General features: G+C 37.2%; 1 protein-coding gene across 1 annotated transcript; it reads right to left on the bottom strand.

Moving 5' to 3' along the window:
* Nucleotides 1-14,060: 14,060 nt before the first annotated feature.
* LOC110634886 (glucan endo-1,3-beta-glucosidase 6) lies at nucleotides 14,061-19,141 on the bottom strand. Its single transcript, XM_021784032.2, has 2 exons — nucleotides 18,002-19,141; nucleotides 14,061-15,311 (listed from the first exon to the last, which is right to left on the bottom strand). Exons 1-2 carry the CDS (start codon nucleotides 18,331-18,333, stop codon nucleotides 14,195-14,197), a joined length of 1,449 nt encoding a protein of 482 aa, XP_021639724.1. The 5' UTR covers nucleotides 18,334-19,141; the 3' UTR covers nucleotides 14,061-14,194.
* Nucleotides 19,142-19,603: the final 462 nt, after the last annotated feature.

Genomic DNA, 19,603 nt, shown 5'->3' with positions numbered 1-19,603 from the left:
CTCCATATTACCTCTTCTCAAGTTTCTGCCTCCACCTCTTCCACCCCTATTACCTCTCATCCCTCTCGGTCTACAGTGGTCATCATGTGCAGCAGAGTGCTGGTCATCCTCTTCATCAGAATCATCATCATTTTCATCCCCCCAATCATCTGCAGGTGGTGCATTGTTCACTCTAGATCCCATAGCCCTATTCTGCCCCTCATTTGTGTTTTGTCTATCATTCCCACTATTCTGCTCAATTCTTTCAATTCGGTCAGCTAGGTTGCTCAATTGTCTACCAATTCTTTCCAAATGTTGAACAAGTGCTTGTTGGTGAAAAGGATTATCCATATTAAGTCCACTAGTTTGTTCTTGTGACATTTTTAACAGCTGCACAAAAAGTTAGTAAAACAGAAAACAACCTCACAATTTTACTCAATGTTTGGTCACTCAAGTGTTTGTACTCAGTTTATAGGCTTTTGCCCTCTTGGAGTACTTGCCACTAGATGCCTTTTTCCACTCAAGCTTGCTTACCAAGTTCTTGTCAGAACTAATGCAATTCCAGCAAGTTTAAATCAAGATTTAATACATGTTCAAGCACAAACTCAAGCAAAACGTGTGGAATAAGTGTTTGTTATGACACTTGAAGCAAGAAATGAAGACACCAAGCTCTAGAGCAATGAAGTGAAATAGGAGTCGAAATTAGCTTGCTACTTTTGCCTCTCCCCGAAAAAGGCAAAGTTGGAATTTTGTAAAACTGTTTTAAGAGCAGCAAGAAGAGATAGTTTTAGTAGGAAAAATCAAGTCTAGAGGTTCCAGAAAGCACCTTGAAGTTTTGGACTCCAAATTGGCCTAATAGGTGCTAAATTTGGTTCACCAAGTAAACGGTAGAATATTTGCACCAAATTTGATTTCTATGCTTAATTTCGTCTACAAAGCACCCCAATGAAGTTTTAGAATTTTCTGGGTTGGTTTGGTTGTACCTCCCCCAAAACAGCCACTAAATACAAATATTGAACTTACAATATTAGCACACTCAAACATACACTTTAGCACCTTTTTTTTTTTTCTTCTTTCTTTTTGTTCTTTTTTTTTTATCATGTAACCACACAACAGATACATCCAACACTAAACACTTCAACAACACACTTCACAAGACACAAAGATGCAAATAACCAGGTTGTGAGGAAAAGACTTAAGGTAGGAAACAACACAAATGTGACAAAACTAGGGAAACAAGGACAGATGCAAGAAAGCCTCTAATATACCCTAAGATTAGTAGTATTGAGTGTAAACTCACTACTAAGCCCTGAATATGTTCAGATTTTCTTACAAACACCAGAAAACACAAGGACTTGAACAACCTTCAAGGCTGAAACACAAGGAAGATAAAAAAGGAGAAAGGAGAAAACAAGAACACAACAAAATGGACGACCAACCTGTTTTAAAGAGAGCCTAAGCTCTGATACCAAATGATATGAACCTGCCTAACTCCACCTAGAAAGCTAGCTCACAAGGGGAGGTTTGCAAACCCATATGATGAAGAAGCACCAGTGCCTATGCCATTATTTAGAGGACCCATCACCAGAGCCAGAGCTAGAGAGCTGCAAGCATTGGTGTTGGAGCATTGTGAGCACAAGGGGGATCAAAATTGCCATGTTGGACTTTCTTGCATATTGTTGGAATCTAGGTGGATCATTCTCACACAAGTTGGCATGGGAGACTTGACAAGTGGTGCCACATCAGCGTGACTTCGCCACATCAGCATGACTTGGCACAAGACCATTTGGCCAAGTGGATTGGAGGAGCTTCTTACGCTTATTTGGATTTGCCATGTGCTGATACCTTTTGTTGGTCCCCACTACATTAAAAAAAGGCTGCTACCACCTAAAGTGTTGCTGCCAACTTATGGTCGCCACTACATAAAGTGCCGCATAAAGCAAGTGGTCCCAAATGGTCCCCTATGGAAACGCCCATCTGAGTGAGGAGCCTTTTATTTTTGTCTTTTTAGCCATGTTGGCACACTTTTAGGGTTTTAGAGATGCTATATATAACCCAAGATATTCAGATTGTATGGGCAGCCTTCATTTTTCTAGTTTAAGTGTGAGTATTAGGGAGAGGACTCCATTGCTGAAGCTTGTGAGTTTCTTCTATGTTTCTTTCATGTTTCTTGAAAGAACTTGGATTCTAGCAGTATGAACCCCTTGCTAGTCTTATTTTGATGATCAATATGCTTTAGCTTGTTACTATTTGTGTATTGACACTTGGGTTTTCAATCTGAAATTCTGCCTTGTTTGGATGATTAAAGATCTTGGTTCCAATATTTAGATGTTGTGTTTCTTGGCATCCTAGGAGTGCTCATCATTTTGGTATCAGAGCCTTGGCATCTAACAAGGTATTTATCCATTAAAACTACTTTTCTTTTCTGTTTGGTTATCTATAATAGTTAGCCATTGTAGGACCTTTAGATATCTATTAGTTTCTTCATCTAGTACCTTGTTCTTTGTAGCCAAATCAAATTTGCATTGTAGGGTACTGATTTTTCTTCTTTTTTTTTTTTTTGTTTGAACTCTTGCTGGCTGAAACTTGGCAGTGTTATTTTTAGTGTAGGATTTTGCTTAATCTTAGATTAAATCTCTTGTTCATCTTGTTTTCCTTGAGTTTGTCTGTAGGATTAGAGTTAATCAAGCTGAAACCTATCTTTGACACTAGCTATTTGCCTCTTGAGTTATATGATATCAAGTCTGAGTATGTTAAATTGGGTAGACCTTGATTTGGATTGCCAAAGTACTTGAGTGGTATCGGTAGTTGATTATGCAATTTTTATCCTTTGCATCAGTATAAAAGGAAAAAAAAAAAAAAAAAAGGGAGATTGGATTGTAAGCTGAGTTGTGTTGTGCTGAAAAATTGGCAAGCTGACATAAGTGATGAAATTGTGAATTGTGAAGTTAAACATTGAATTTGAGCCTGATAATCTACCAATATCTTTGGGTATTACTAGACACCTCACATGCCATATTTGATGTGAAAATTTCACTGTTTGCATATCGAACCAAATTTTGCGGCAAACCCGATCAAATTTAGTTAACACACCAAACCAACCCAGAAAACTCCCAAACTTTACAGGCTGACTATACTCCATTTCAGTAGCTTTCGTGTCAATTTTCAGGGTGTTGTGACATTGTTTGCCTACCGAACCAAAATTTTGCGGCAGACCTAGTCAAATTTTGTTCACCTTGTAAACCCATCCAGAAACTCCTGAAATTTGACCAGTAGTTAGTCAGTATTGGGATGCCTATGTCTACCAAATTTCAGATTAAAATATATTCGTTTGTGTGGTGAACCAAAATTGTTGCATATTTTTGGTTAATTGTGTGAACTGCTGGTATTTGTGCAAAGTTGGCTATGAAATTGGAAGTTTGAGTTTGATATCATTCTGTTGGGTTGTCTCTCATACAGTTTTCAAAAATCATACCATTTCGTTCTACTTTGGCGTCTTCCATTTCTTTGGCTCTAGTGTCACACTCTCTGGTTATTGCAATTTCGTTTCTTCCAGTTTCGTTTGTTGATTATTTTGATAAAATTAGCAAGTATTTGTGCTTGTTTGTGAATTTTAGTTCCCAAAGGAACAAGGGAAGCAAACTCTTGAGTGGTAAAAGGCAAGAGTGTGTGAGTGCCAAAAGAGGGTAAGAGCCTGAAATTTGTGCGAAAACACTTGAGCTAAACACTTGAGAGGGTGAGCCATTTCTACTAACTTCGTTTTCTTGCAGCCAAATCATGTCTCAATTACAAGAGACAAGTGGTAGTAGTGGAGGTAATGAAGAAAAAAGGGAGTTTCCTGATGATCGGATTTTTAAAGAATCTGTAGCACAAAGCTTTGAAAGGATGAATGTGCAAATGACTGACTTTAGAGATGAATTGGATGTATTGAGGGGAATGAGAAATGAGATGACCAGGTTTGTGGAAGAGATGAGAAGGGACAGAGAAGATAGAAATAGGAGGAATGATGGGGGAGCAAATGTGGGAAATCAGAATAGAAATGAAGGTAGATTTCGGGCAGAACATAGGAATGAAGCGTATGAAGAAGCTGAATGGAATGATGATGAGTATGATGAAGCTTATGACTATGGCAACTACCATTATGGTGGAAGAGGGTATAGACCACCTAGGGGTAGAGGGCCTAGGGGAAGAAGGGGTGGCAGAAATTTTAGGTTCGGTGATCATTGGGATAGAGATGGGAATGATGAGAGAGTTGATGGGAATTTAGCTAGTATAAAAATGCAAATTCCACCTTTTCATGGGAAGGATAATCCATATGTTTATTTGGAGTGGGAGAGACAGGTGGAGTTGATTTTTGAGTGCCACCATTATTCTAAAGAGAAGAAAGTGAAGTTAGCAGCTGTAGAATTCAAAGAGTATGCAATTGTATGGTGGGATCAGTTGTTGAGTAGGAGGAGGAGAAATGGGCAACGAACCGTGGAGACATGGGACGAAATGAAGGGAATCTTAAGAAACAGGTTTGTGCCACCTTACTACTACCACAGATAGCTGCTTCAAAGGTTACAAAAACTCACTCAAGGTACTAAAAGTGTCGAAGAATACTACAAGGCCATGGAGATAGCTTTGATTAGAGCTGATGTTGAGGAGGATCGGGAAGCTACAATGGTTCGCTTTTTGAATGGGTTAAATCCTGAAATTGCTAATATTGTGGAGCTGCAACCTTGTGTGGAGGTGGAGGATATGCTACAAATGGCACTTAAAGTGGAGAAGCAACTAAAAAGGAAGAATGTGGCTAGATATGCACCAGCCAACCATTCGGCTCCTAGGAGTAATTGGAAGTCGAATTGGTCTGCTCCTTCAAGGGTGGAGAAAGAAGTTCCCAAATTCAAGAAAGAAGAGTGGAAAGGAAAGGAGAAAGTAGAGGAGAAGAACAAGGGAGTTCCTACAAGGACTAGAGAATTGAAGTGTTTTAAGTGTTTGGGAAATGGACATTATGCCTCACAATGTCCAAATAAAAGAGTGATGGTTGTTAGGGAAAATGGAGAGTTAGAAAGTGAAGAGGAAAGGGAGGAAGAATCTCATAATGTTGATGAGCATGAGGATGATTGCTACGATGAGGGAGATCAGCCACCTATGGATGGCAATATCCTTGTCACCATGCGCACACTAAGTGCACAAGTGAGTATGGAGTGTGGTGATGAAATGCAAAGGGAGAACATCTTCCATACTAGGTGCTTGGTGAATGACAAGTTGTGTAGTGTGATTGTAGATGGTGGGAGCTGTTGTAATGTGGCTAGTTCACTCTTGGTGGACAAGTTGGGTTTGCCTACTACCACACATCCAAAGCCATATGGCTTGCAATGGTTGAATGATTGTGGGAAGTTGAGGGTTACAAAACAGGTGGTTGTGCCATTCACCATTGGCAAGTATAATGATGAGGTACTTTGTGATGTTGTGCCTATGGTTGCTACGCATCTTTTGTTGGGCCGTCCATGGCAGTATGATAGAAGTGTTGTGCATGATGGTAGGAAGAACAGGTACACGGTCACTAAGGAAGGTCGAACATACTCATTGCTTCCTATGACACCAGGTCAAGTGCATGAAGATCAAATGAGGATTCTTAGATCCATTAAAGAAAAGAAAGAAACTTGGAGAGAAAAACTTAGAGAGGCCGAGCTGGATGAGAGTGAAAAGAAAGAGAAAAGAGAAACAAAAGAAAAGAAAATGAGAACAAATGAGAAAAAGGAAAGCTCGGGGCAAAAGGAGAGTGGAGAGAAAAGAATGAGTTTGTATGTGAAGGAAAGAGAAGTTAGAGAGGCTTTACATTCAGGAAGACCTCTTTGTGTACTTATGTACAAGGAGGTTAATTTATGTGTTACTGACCTTAATTCACATTTGCCTAGTGATGCATTGTCTCTTATACAGGAATATGAAGATGTCTTCCCGGATGAGTTGCCTCCAGGAGTGCCACCTATCAGAGGGATTGAGCACCAGATTGACTTAGTACCTGGAGCACAAATACCGAATAGACCAGCATACAGAACAAATCCTAAAGAAACAAAGGAGTTACAAAGGCAAGTGGAGGAGCTTATGGAGAAGGGCTATGTTAGGGAGAGCATGAGCCCATGTGCTGTACCTGTGTTGCTAGTGCCTAAGAAGGATGGGAGTTATCGCATGTGTGTGGATTGTAGAGCCATCAATAAAATCATCAGAAAGTATAGACACCCAATCCCTCGCCTTGATGATATGCTTGATGAGTTGCATGGTGCAAGTGTGTTTTCTAAGATAGATTTGAAAAGTGGTTACCACCAAATAAGAATGAAAATTGGTGATGAGTGGAAAACTGCTTTCAAAACTAAATATGGGTTGTATGAATGGATGGTGATGCCATTTGGGCTCACAAATGCTCCTAGCACTTTTATGCGTTTGATGAATCATGTGTTGAGGAATTTCATTGGAAAATTTGTTGTTGTGTATTTTGATGACATTTTGATTTACAGTAGTAACATAGACGAGTATTTGGATCACTTGAGACTTATTTTTAATGTGTTGAGAAATGAGAAATTGTATGAGAATGCAAAAAAGTGTTCATTTTGCTTGGATAAAGTTGTTTTTCTTGGTTTTATTATGAGTAGTAAAGGTGTACAGGTTAATGATGAGAAAATCAAAGCCATTAGAGATTGGCAAATTCCTAAGAATGTGTTTGAGGTTAGAAGTTTCCTTGGATTGGCTAGTTTCTATAGGCAATTTGTGCCTAACTTTAGTATAATTATTGCTCCTTTGAATGAATTGGTGAAAAAGAATGTTGCATTTGAGTGGAAAATGAAACATGAACATGCCTTTTCTGAACTTAAAGATAGATTGTGTTTCGCACCCTTATTGAGTTTGCTTGATTTTGATAAGACTTTTGAGATTGAATGTGATGCAAGTGGTGTAGGAATTGGTGCAGTTCTCATGCAAGAGAAACGACCAATAGCATATTTTAGTGAGAAATTGCATGGAGCTGCCTTGAATTACTCTACTTATGATAAGGAGATGTATGCATTAGTTAGGGCCTTGGAAACTTGGCAACATTATTTGTGGCCTAAAGAGTTTGTCATACATTCAGATCATGAATCATTGAAGCATATTAAGAGTCAAAATAAGTTGAGTAGAAGGCATGCTAAGTGGATTGAATTTTTGGAGTCATTTCCATATGTGATTAAATACAAGCAAGGAAAAGAGAATGTTGTAGCTGATGCACTTTCTAGGAGACATGCACTTTTGTCTACACTTGATGCTAAATTGCTTGGTTTTGAGTTCATGAAAGAATTGTATGTTGATGATGCAGATTTTTGTAATGTATATGCTGCTTGTGAGAAAAGTGCATTTCAGAAATTTTATAGGCATGATGGATACTTGTTTAAGGAGAATAAATTGTGTGTGCCTAAATGCTCTATGCGAGACTTGCTTGTTTTGGAGTCACATAGTGGTGGTTTGATGGGACATTTTGGTGTTGCTAAGACTTTAAACATATTGCAAGAACACTTCTTTTGGCCACATATGAGGAAAGATGTTGATCGAATGTGTTCTAGGTGTGTTGAATGTAAGAAAGCAAAGTCTAGAGTAATGCCAAATGGTCTTTACACACTTTGCCTGGTCCTAAGGAACCTTGGACTGATATTTCTATGGATTTTATTTTGGGTTTGCCTAGGTCTAGGAGAGGTCATGATTCTATATTTGTGGTTGTTGATAGATTTTCTAAGATGGCACACTTCATACCGTGTCACAAAACAGATGATGCCACATACATAGCCAATTTGTTCTTTAAGGAGATAGCCAGGTTACATGGTATACCTAGGACTATAGTGAGTGATAGAGATGTTAAGTTCCTAAGTCACTTTTGGAGGGTGTTGTGGGGTAAGTTAGGTACTAAACTGTTGTTCTCAACTACTTGTCATCCCTGCATCGATGGACAAACAGAAGTAGTGAATAGAAGCTTAACTACTTTATTATGTGTGATGGTTAAACAAAATTTGAAATCTTGGGAAGATTGCATTCCTTTTGTTGAGTTTGCTTATAACAGAGTAGTGCATTCTTCACCGGATTTTCACCATTTCAGATTGTGTATGGTTTTAATCCATTGACACCATTAGACTTGTTGCCTTTACTTGATCATATTAATAGTCTTGATGGTAAAAAGAAAGCAGATTTGGTTAGGAAATTGCATGAGCAAGCTAGGTTACAAATTGAAAAGAAAAATGCACAATATGCTACTCATGCTAATAAAGGCCGAAAGCCTCTTGTGTTTGAACCAGGTGACTTTGTTTGGGTGCATTTAAGGAAAGAGCGGTTTCCAAACCTAAGAAAGTCGAAATTACAGCCAAGGTGTGATGGCCCAGTCAAAGTGGTAGACAGGATCAACAACACTGCATACAAGATTGATTTACGGTGAGTATGGTGTTAGCAATTCTTTTAACATTCTTGATCTTTCCTTGCATTGATCTTTGGACCAAATTCGAGGACGAATTCTTTCAAAGGAGGAGGGGATGATGAAGAAGCACCAGTGCCTATGCCATTATTTAGAGGACCCATCACCAGAGCCAGAGCTAGAGAGCTGCAAGCATTGGTGTTGGAGCATTGTGAGCACAAGGGGGATCAAAATTGCCATGTTGGACTTTCTTGCATATTGTTGGAATCTAGGTGGATCATTCTCACACAAGTTGGCATGGGAGACTTGACAAGTGGCGCCACATCGTGACTTCGCCACATCGGCATGACTTGGCACAAGACCATTTGGCCAAGTGGATTGGAGGAGCTTACGCTTATTTGGATTTGCCATGTGTCGATACCTTTTGTTGGTCCCCACTACATTAAAAGAAGGTCGCTACCACCTAAAGTGTTCTCGCCAACTTATGGTCCCCACTACATAAAGGGTCGCCATAAAGCAAGTGGTCCCAAATGGTCCCCCCCCTATGGAAACGCCCCATCTGATTGAGGAGCCTTTTATTTTTGTCTTTTTAGCCATGTTGGCACACTTTTAGGGTTTTAGAGATGCTATATATAACCCAAGATATTCAGATTGTATGGGCAGCCTTCATTTTTCTAGTTTAAGTGTGAGTATTAGGGAGAGGACTCCATTGCTGAAGCTTGTGAGTTTCTTCTATGTTTCTTCCATGTTTCTTGAAAGAACTTGGATTCTAGCAGCATGAACCCCTTGCTAGTCTTATTTTGATGATCAATATGCTTTAGCTTGTTACTATTTGTGTATTGACACTTGGGTTTTCAATCTGAAATTCTGCCTTGTTTGGATGATTAAAGATCTTGGTTCCAATATTTAGATGTTGTGTTTCTTGGCATCCTAGGAGTGCTCATCACCATATATATAACACCCAAGACCTCCCTGCAGAACCGATGTGGGACTCATCATTCCCGACCCTTTTAGACTGAACGTCCTCGTGAAGCTACCAGGGTCATGACTCGCTCACCCCGACTTCTCCCGAAGAACGTCAGGGAACCTTTGTACAAAGCCCACCGACCCATACAGAGTGAGGCTCTGATACCAAATGATACGGTCTCTACCCTTAGTAGCTGATTCCACTAAGAAGAAAGACCAAAGGACCGTCTTCAAAACAAGCCAAGAAACTCCCTTGAACCTTCAACCCTTCACCTTGAAGATGGAGAACTGAAAATATAATTCCCAAGAAAGACAGCCAAGAACAAGACCAATTCACCTATGCTGATACACAACCTTGAACATATAATAAAACTTAACAAATCAAGGCAAGAATTTGCTAAGAAAAATGGAGAGAGTTCTAAGAAGAACTTTGAAGCAAAGCTCTAGCAATTTTGCTCAAAAAATTACCATATGAATTCTGTTCTCTAAATGAAACAAAAGAAGGCTAATATGGGTTGGTGTATTCTGCCAAGACATTTCAACAACCATGGGACATGTGCAAGTCTTGGTTAATACACCAATCTCTCCAAAAATAGATACAAAGTTCAAACATTAATAGAAAAGTCAGATTTGGCAGCCTACAAATGAGAGACAATCTAAAAAGAGATGTTTTGTCTTGAAGTTGAAAGTAGTAACTTTGCTTTTCCTATAAATAGTTGAAGCATGGCTGGAGCTCTTGGACAAAGTTATGGCTTTCAATCTTTGCAAAATGGACAAAAACATCTTCAAAAAGTTGGTGGAGATGGGCTGCCAATTGTGCTGCCACCTAGGCACTCCACATGGACGCCACATTGGATGCCAACTAGGATGGATTTGCTGAGGTGGCTGCAACATGTATGCCAACTTGGACGGATGCCACTTGGTCTCTTGGCTCCTCAAATATGCAAAGGAATGTACAGCAAGGTTGGCTTCCCTCTTCCAAGTCCAAACCGAATACTTGCAAGAGGTTGGACTTGGTGATGTGCTTATGCACCAAGCCTTGAAGCTTCTTAGCCATTGCTCTAGTTATTGGCCCTTGGTGTGGAATTGGTGCAACCGGTTCCTCATCACCACCTTAAAAGCTAGCTCACAAGGGGAGGTTTGCAAACCCATAAATATAACACCCAAGACCTCCCTGCAGAACCGATGTGGGACGCATCATAGCTGTAAGGAGCTTTAAGTCCAAACAAAAATTAATCTATCAAAAGACTAAAAACTCCCAACAAAAAGCAAATTTAATACAGCAGAAAATAAGGGCATTTAAGTCCAAAAAGAGAGGTGGTTATAACATCAAGGAATATTCCTTCAAAAAGGTGCTAGCAGATGCATGTACATGGGTTGGATCTGGTGCATGCATGTCCACAGGTTATTCTATGTAACCTAATGCTCCACATGACACCTGGTCACTTCCAAGCTTAATTTTCACCAAATTTAATCCTTTATAATTTTCTTCATGCCATTCCAGCTTATAATCCTTGCTCCTTAAGATTTCACAAATTAAATTCTGAAGTGATTTAGCTCTAGCTCTAGTAAATGGACCTTGGATGAAATCCTTTGGCGTGGATGTAGCTTGATTCTCATCACTCTATTACTCCATATAGAATGGCACCTATTAAGTTGAAAGAGTTGAAGGTACAATTACAAGAGTTGCTAGTTAAGGGTTTCATCTGCCCTAGTGTGTCACCTTGAAAAGCACCAGTATTAGTTGTCAAGAAGAAGGATGGTACTCTCCTTTTGTGCATCGACTATAGACAGTTGAATAAGGTGACTATAAAGAATAGATATCCTCTGCCACGGATAGATGATTTGTATGATCACTTGGAAGATGCAATTGTGTTCTCCAAGATTGATTTGAGATCGGGTTATTATCAGTTGACGGCGCAAGGATTTCATCCAAGGTCCAATTACTAGAGCTAGAGCTAGAGCTAAATCACTTCAGAATTTAATTTATGAAATCTTAAGGAGCAAGGATTATAAGCTGGAATGGCATGAAGAAAATTATAAAGTATTAAATTTGGTGAAAATTAAGCTTGGAAGTGACCAAGTGTCATGTGGAGCATTAAGCTGTGAACATGCATGCACTAGATCCAACCCATGTACATGCATCTGTTGGCACCTTTTTGAAAGAATATTCCTTGTTGTTATAACCACCTCTCTTTTGGACTTAAATGCCCTTATTTTCTGCTGTATTAAATTTGCTTTTTGTTAGGAGTTTTTAGTCTTTTGATAGATTAATTTTTGTTTGGACTTATCTAAAGACATTAAGTTAGCTGAAGATTTAACCCAAAAAGAAAGAGATAAATTTATAGCCTTATTAATAAAGTACTAAGAAGCATTTGCCTAGTCTTATAAAGATATGCCGAAAATTGATCGAGATATTGTACAACATAAGATCCCTACAGACCTTAACATGAGGCCGGTAAAACAAAAGAAGCGTCAACGTATGCCAGAATGGAAAGAAAAGATAGCTCAAGAAGTGAAAAAGCTTATTGAAGCTGGTTTCATTGAAGTAATTGAGTATCCCGAGTGATTAAACAACATTGTGCTAGTCTCCAAAAAGGATGGGCAAGTTTGGATGTGTGTAGATTATAGGGACCTAAACAAGGCTACTCCTAAGGATGATTTCCCATTGCCTCACATCAATGTGCTTGTTGATAGCGCTGCTTACATGGCCATGTACTCCTTCATGGATGGTATTTTGGGATATAATCAGATCCTCATGGATTTGATAGACAAAGTAAAGACAGCTTTTATCACAAAATGGGGGACATATTGTTATAAGGTCATGCCTTTTGGGCTAAAAAATACTGGTGCACTTATCAGAGAATGGCCACTATGTTGTTTCATGACTGTGTGTTTAGGGTCACTTTAGGCAAATTGTAAGGGCATATGATCAACAAGCAAGGGATTGAGATTGATCCAGATAAGGTGAAGGCAATCCAAGAGATGCCAACCCTGAGAGCAGGAAAAGAGGTTAAAGGTTTTTTAAGGAAATTACAGTACATTAATAGGTTTATAGCTAAGCTCACAATTACCTGTGAACCAATTTTCAAGCTGCTAAGAAGGAATTAATAAGTGGTGTGGAATGAGCAATGTCAAGAAGCATTTGAAAAGATAAAGCAGCACCTGAGCAATCAGTTAATTTTGTCACCACTCGTCCCTAGCATCCCTCTAATCCTCTACCTACTATTAGAAGATGTGGCCCTAAGGACTCATCAAGTATTATTGAAAAAGAGCTTTAATTAGTTACATATTCATTGAATTAAGTTTGATTGTGGGGAAATTACATGGGAAAGCATGAAAATTATGCATGATACGGTTTTGGTGGTTTGGCTTGATTAAACATGATTTTCTAGTGTTGTTGGAGATGTATGCATGAATCAGGTAGTTCAATTTGATTGAATTTATTGAAATTGGAAGATGAGTATTTAGGGTTTGGTGAAATTAGGGTTATTGATATTAAATTATGGTCATTGGAAGCTGCAGGAACTTGAAGACCTAATTTTGTCTCCATCACTTGTAGGATTATTGGCTTGTCTAGAGTTTTATCAATTGGAATTGTTTCGATTCAATTTGACTCTTCCCTTAATTTGTTTCAGTTGGCATTTTTTACATAAGTTTTTCGATTTTGTCAATTTCAATTTGCTTCGAAACAGAATTGATCAAATGCTCTCCCTTAGGCTCACGCACACATAATTTGGCCAAAAATTCTAGTGTAAATCAATTGGTTTTCGATGCGCACAGGAAAATAGTTTAGTGCAAACAAAATTTTTTACTTTGTTAAAATTATTTTTAATTAATTACATTCAAAATTTTTAATTTTTAAGCGTTGCCTGGAGACCAATTATTTTTCCTTACGTTTGTCAACAATTTTTTTGATTGTTTGATTAACGTTGCTGAACTTATTTTATTAATTTTTTTTAATCGATGTGAACTTATTTTTCTATACTGCAAAACGGATTTTTCTATTCTTGACCAATATTTGCTGCTTAGTTTTCCCCAGCTCAATTTTACTACTGCTAGCTATATATTTATTGCACTTTTTGCTTTATACCTCCGCTTTCTGCTCATTAAAAAATAAAAACCTCCTATCGGGCTGCCCTAAAAACTATTGCTGCTTGTTCTGTTTCTTCAAGTTAAAATACCAGGAGAACCTGTTAAATCCTGGAAAGAGTTTCCCGATTTCTCATTTTTTTCAGTGAGCAAAATAGTTCTCAAGGATAATGTTTTACTACGTCTTAGTGTGCTTATTTTTTGTTTCAATTTCTACCGCCAGTCTTTCCCACCCCATTAAGATAGGGGATAGAATTTGACGAATTGCCATTGGCTCTGGGTTCAAGTAAAACAGTGTTGTTTGGAAGAAAGTGCAAGTTGGATAAAACATCCATTGTTGAGAATCATTGGTCCACGAGTGTTGACCAATAAACAGACAGGCTTTCATGTTGAATTGGACTTGAAACTGAGCTCCACTTAATCAAAATATCCTAAACCAATTTTTTTTTCATATATTATAGATGCAGGATTTGTTCCCACAAGCCATATTCCAACACTACTCAAGCTCAATACCTGTTTTACGCCTCCGTTTATATATGCACGAAAAACATTACCATTACCAACAATATGGGTTGCAATAGTAAACCAAAACCGCACGTGTAAAAGAGAAAAATGAAAAATATAACCTGGTTTCTGGATTGCTAAAAAAATTTCAACCACATTCACATTATTTCCGAAATTTTCTTAGCTATCATTTCACCATGTTTGATGAAAAATCGTACCTCTCAAAATTAGGAGCCTTGAAATTTATAAAATTGATATCAAAAGCAGAATAAGACCCGCAGCCAAACCCAATGCCTTTCGAGAGCATCCTACTGTATGTTCTGCACCTCCATAATACGGCTCAATCATTATCTCAAATCTGCAAGTTCCAGTTGATGGATCATTTTTGGTGATTGTTGAAATGTTTTCAAACTTGCATGCACTGTCAAGTTGATTCTGAATCTGATAGTAACTGTTCAATGCATATGAAATGTTTCCCCTAGCATCCAGACCTCCACAGGAAGTCCCATAACCAAGGCTGGTACAGTCAGCAAGTCCGCAAGCATAGCTCACACTAGGTGCTACATTTGGGTCATCAATCTTTGCTGATGACTTCATCACACACCACTTGCGCTCCAGGTAATGGACATTTTTCGCTTCAATTAAAACTCCTGAATTTGTGGTACCAAGGTTAAGGGAGTACTTGGCTCTGCCATCATATGTAAATATCCCCCAGTGACGTTCGAAGTTCCCCGGATCAATGCTCTTAGCATCCTCATCAATCAAACTAAATAAATATGCATCAATAGGTCCAGGCCTCATTGGGGTTCCTTTCCCGCCTGAAATATGTGACATAAAACCTTGGTTGAATCGCTGAGCATAAAATATGTTAGCATTCCTATCTCCATCAGTAGGCCACCCAATCTCTCCAACAATGATAGGCAAGTTAGCAAATCCATTCTTTTGCAAGGCATACACAAGAGTATCGTAATTAGCATCAAACATGTTGTAGTAGGATGTCCCACCATCATTCAAAGGAGTCGCATTGCCATCAAAGAAAGCATACTCCACTGGAAAGTTTGAATCAGAATAAAGGCTTATGAAAGGATAGATATTCACAGTAAAGGGGGAACCACTGTCACTCAAGAACTTAACAATGGTAATCATGAGATCATGGATATCAGCTCGAAAGTCACCACCAGATGGAAGGCCAGTTGAACTCGCATAGACATCAGCATTCAGGGGAACAGTCACCCTTACTTGGTTGCTCAGCCCAGCCTTTACAAGGGCAGACTGGACATTCTGGAGTGCTGGGAAAGTTGTTTTAAGAAAGCTTCCATTGTATGTTTCCAAGAAAGGTTCATTTCCAACTGCAACATATCTGTCCAAAGACAAATTGTGTCAAGTTACACCAATAAATAATGCAAAAGCACTAGTCATACAAAAGAACTATATTGCAGAATCCTGTATATGCTTATTAGTCAATCCAGCATGAGTAAGAATGCAGCAAGAGCTACAAGTGAACCTGTTCTCTTTTCTCTTAAACATTTAGAAGTTGAAGTTTTCTCACCCTTCTATTAAAAACAAGACAAAATATGTGCAGTTTAAAGTTGGGATATATGCTTCTTGCCTATGTACAGATAAATAAGTCAAGATGCCAAAATGTGTTCGTACACTTTCAAACAATCCTGTCCAGAAAGGCCCGTCATTCTACTACTCAATGAAGACTATTATTAGTCATGAATTCTAGAAAGATAATTGAAAAGTACGTAAATTTTTATATTATTTTATGCAGGGTCAAAGCACATAAAGAAAGATGCCAATTAATGATCTCTATTGTGCTACATTGAGCTATTAATAAGCATTATTATTACTAGGTTCAAAAAACTAGCTAAAAATATGTACATGGCTGAAAATTTAATGATGTAAAGTCAGGAACGATCAAAATTTCACAGTGTGAAAGGTTGTATGCCTGATGATGAGTAAACTGAGGTGAACAACTTGGAATGCAAATCTGAAAGACTTTTAGCCTGTGATTTCCAATAGAAGGAAAGAAATTGATCAGTGCAAGGGGAATTATGGGGAGATCAAGAATTCAACAATAGGTAAGAACTACAACATATAATTCCATGAGATTTTTGTTTGTAGATAAGCTAGACAATAGATAATCTTGAGAGATGAAAGGGAAAATCCCATTTGTCAGGAAGCTTTCAAAGTATGAACTGAAGTCAATAATTAGCCCTATCATCACAAATTGAACCTCATAAAAGTACATCTTGATGATGCTTAAAGATTGAAAAGTTGGTAACTATTGGGGATTAAACCCTGAACCATAATGCATTTTCATGTGTTTACCATACCCTAGTTTGAAATCTTTATAGCTAACCCCAACTAGTTTAGATTTAAGACACAGTTATTGTTGTTGTACCGTGCCCTAAGTGCACCTGGATTGCAAAATTCTACAATAAATTAATCCAAGGGCTTAATTCAAGAGAGAGAGAGAGGACCTTGCTTGGACAATGCTCACCCAATTGTGTACCAATTGAAGCACACTTAGCACCCTTTGCTGCTAGGAAATTACCTCAATTTTCGCTGCTGCGTGGAACCCAAGTTTTGATTTCTCTAGCCCAAGAATGAAGCACTCTCAAATTGCAAGCTACTGTGTATTGCACTTAGGCCAAAAAAACTTGCCTGACTTTTCAGTTTTTTGGCACATATACCCATTGGCCACACTTTGGCCATTATTGGCGATAGTGTAACTTCCAAAAGGAAGTTTTGCTCCACTAAACACTCTGTTTTGGGGAGTATAAGGAGATTTTCTAAAGATGAGGCAAGGTAATTAAAGATAAGGCATTGGAAGGTAAGGTATCTCAATCTACCAATTTGGCGTGTTAAAAGGTGAAGTTTGGAAGTTTTGAAAAATTAAAAAACTTTAACCTCTCTAAAATACTTTTCTCACAAACAAGTCATCTTTGTACCCATGTTTTTCCTCGAAAAACTTCATTCTTATCATAGCGAAAATGTCCCCACAGCATGTATAGAAGTTCAACTCCCCCGTCCAAGCAGTTAATCCTTTTTTAAATTTAATTACTATATTTTAACAATACAAAATATATGGCCTGGGTGGGTTGGCCCATCAATGGGTGATCTAGACAGGTTTTTCTTTATGTAACATAAAGCCTATTTGGTTTAACTATTAGATATAACCGAGAAATGATAGCTGTTACAGTTAGCTAATAACCGATAGCTGATAATTGATTTTAGCAGATTTATGTTTATTTGGTAAACTATGCACAACTGTTGCCGTTGAGATGTAAAACGACCGATAAGGATATGTTTTGTAATTTATTTTCCTATTAAAATAAAAATATAATTATTAATTTATTATATTATATTATTTATTTTATTATTGAAATAGATAAATAAAAAAAATCTAAAAAAACATAATTTAATAATTTAAGAAAAAATATAAAAAATAAAATAGATGTTATAAAGCTAGTGAAATTAGAGTGATAAACTAAAAATAGGAAAAATGAATTCTAATAATATTAAATAAATTATTTCATTTTTTTACCTTTTTACTGTTATAAAAATTTTGTAAAAATTTATAAATAAAAGAATATATATATATATATATATATATATATATATATATATATATTTGTCAAAACAACATTAAAAAAAATGCTGCAGTTCATGACAATCCCAAAACCAAGGTAGGACTACTTCCAGAAAAATGGATCCCAAAAAAATACATCAAATCCTCCTACAAATATGTTTGCAAAACAAAGATTACCGCCATATGGTTTTGTATATAACATGAAAACATATTGTCACCTTCACAGCAAGAATCAATTTACTGGTGTCAAAATGATATTATCATAAATTGCATTCAAGCAGTTAAACATACTACTCTAAGAGAGTTGGAATTGACTGTTAATGACCACAATAAGTCTCAAAGTACAGCAATGCCTCACTTAACAAACACTATATTTAATTAAATCAAATCAAATATTTTTGTCCTTTCCTATTTTATATCGAAGGATCCAAAGAAAAAAGAGCAAAGCTGACCTGATATTGACATTATTAGTGGAGATATGTGTGGAGACGTTTTTGGAAACCCATTTCTCAGCAGCCTTCATACTGGTAGCCAGAGATAAAAGCATGTCATTTGGGATTCCCACCATGACCTCAATATTAGATTTACCAAGTGCTCTCAGTGTATCATAATCTGCATCAAAAAGCTTAACTTTTTGGATTCCATTGTCCCTCAGTAGCCTCACCACAGTATCTGGGGGCAGTGGGTGGGTTGCTTGTGTGCCCCAGTTGGCACCTATTCCACTCACTGTACTCACGACTGAAAGTAATGATATTAATGCAAAAACCACACAGAACAATCCCATATTTATCTTCTTCAAATCTGCCAGCCAGCTTCTACACAATATATCCCACTGAAACTTACTGGAATCTTAAACCAGGACTTGTATGGATGGGTTTTAGACCACAGATTTAAGAGACACGGAACAAGAAATTAAAAAGGGAATCTTTCTTTCTTTTTGTTTTTTTTTCCCCCTTTTTTTTTTGCTCTAAAACCAAATGTAGGGAATCCCTAATACCAAAGAGCAGGAATTGGGAACTCAAATCTAACTATGAAAATAGGAAGAGTTGAAGCAACTAAAAAAGAGAGATGAGCTGATCCAAGAACTAGCAGAAGAAGAAAGCAACTGAGACTTAGAGCTAAATTTTCACATCAGAAATTGCAAAGGAAGCAAACCCATGTCAAACCTGATTACGGAAACTGAGAAAATAAAAAGGAAAACAGGATTATTGAATAAAGTAAAGAAATCACAGCTGCAGAGCTCAATATTAGAACAAAATCCCAGATAGGATTCCTGAAAATAGAGGTGGAAAAGAGAATTAAATATAATATATAAGAAATTTCTTATATTATAAAACTAGAGACATACATGCCAATGGCAAGCAGAAATACAAAGAGATGAGAGGAAGAAAGAGAGAGAAAGCTAAAGTGAGGAAGTGATGTAATGAAAGAAGTTAAGAATCAGAGAGAAAAGTGGAGTAATAACTATCTGATAAAAATAAAATAAAAATAAAAATGGAGTAATAAATAAGCTCAAGAATCTATCCAACGAAAGACATGCCAATCCAATCCAACATAAAAAGGCGCTCTTGGCACTTAAGCCTACACAAGCAAATAATAATAATTACAAAGAAAGAGACCCTTAAACTATGCAGTAGCACAGTTTTCGATAAAAATAAAATTGCAGTAAGACTTTGTCAGTTGTCACGCTAGCAGCAGTGTCACGCTAGTAGCAGTGTCTGCTCCTTCCTCTCCTTAACGGGTATCTGACGTCGTCAATCTCAACCAATCGCAACCAAATCAATATGTGTTCTATTAAATCTTAGGGTGTATTTGATACGGTGTTAATAAAAATTAATAATTAATTTTTTAATTTTTAATATTATTTAAATATTTTAAAATAAATAAATTATTTTTTAATTTTATTAATATTTAATTTTTTTAAAAAATTAAATATTAATTTTAGAATGAGTAAATTAATAAAAGTTAAACATATTATTTATATAGGATAAAATTTTAATAATTATTTTTAAATTTATATAGTTATAATATTACAGTTATTTAACTTTAAAATG

Source organism: Hevea brasiliensis, unplaced genomic scaffold (assembly GCF_030052815.1).
Source record: "Hevea brasiliensis isolate MT/VB/25A 57/8 unplaced genomic scaffold, ASM3005281v1 Scaf188, whole genome shotgun sequence".
In the NCBI taxonomy this organism is placed as follows: domain Eukaryota; kingdom Viridiplantae; phylum Streptophyta; class Magnoliopsida; order Malpighiales; family Euphorbiaceae; genus Hevea; species Hevea brasiliensis.
The sequence above is the reverse complement of the archived record's forward strand: the minus strand, read 5'-3'. Positions and strand labels throughout refer to the sequence as shown.

Excerpts from the sequence above, each read along its gene's own strand:
- LOC110634886 (XM_021784032.2), bottom strand. The coding sequence starts at position 18,333 with ATGGGATTGTTCTGTGTGGTTTTTGCATTAATATCATTACTTTCAGTC. Across the intron at positions 15,312-18,001 it reads ACTAATAATGTCAATATCAG|ATATGTTGCAGTTGGAAATG; the intron begins GTCAGCTTTGCT and ends GTCTTTGGACAG.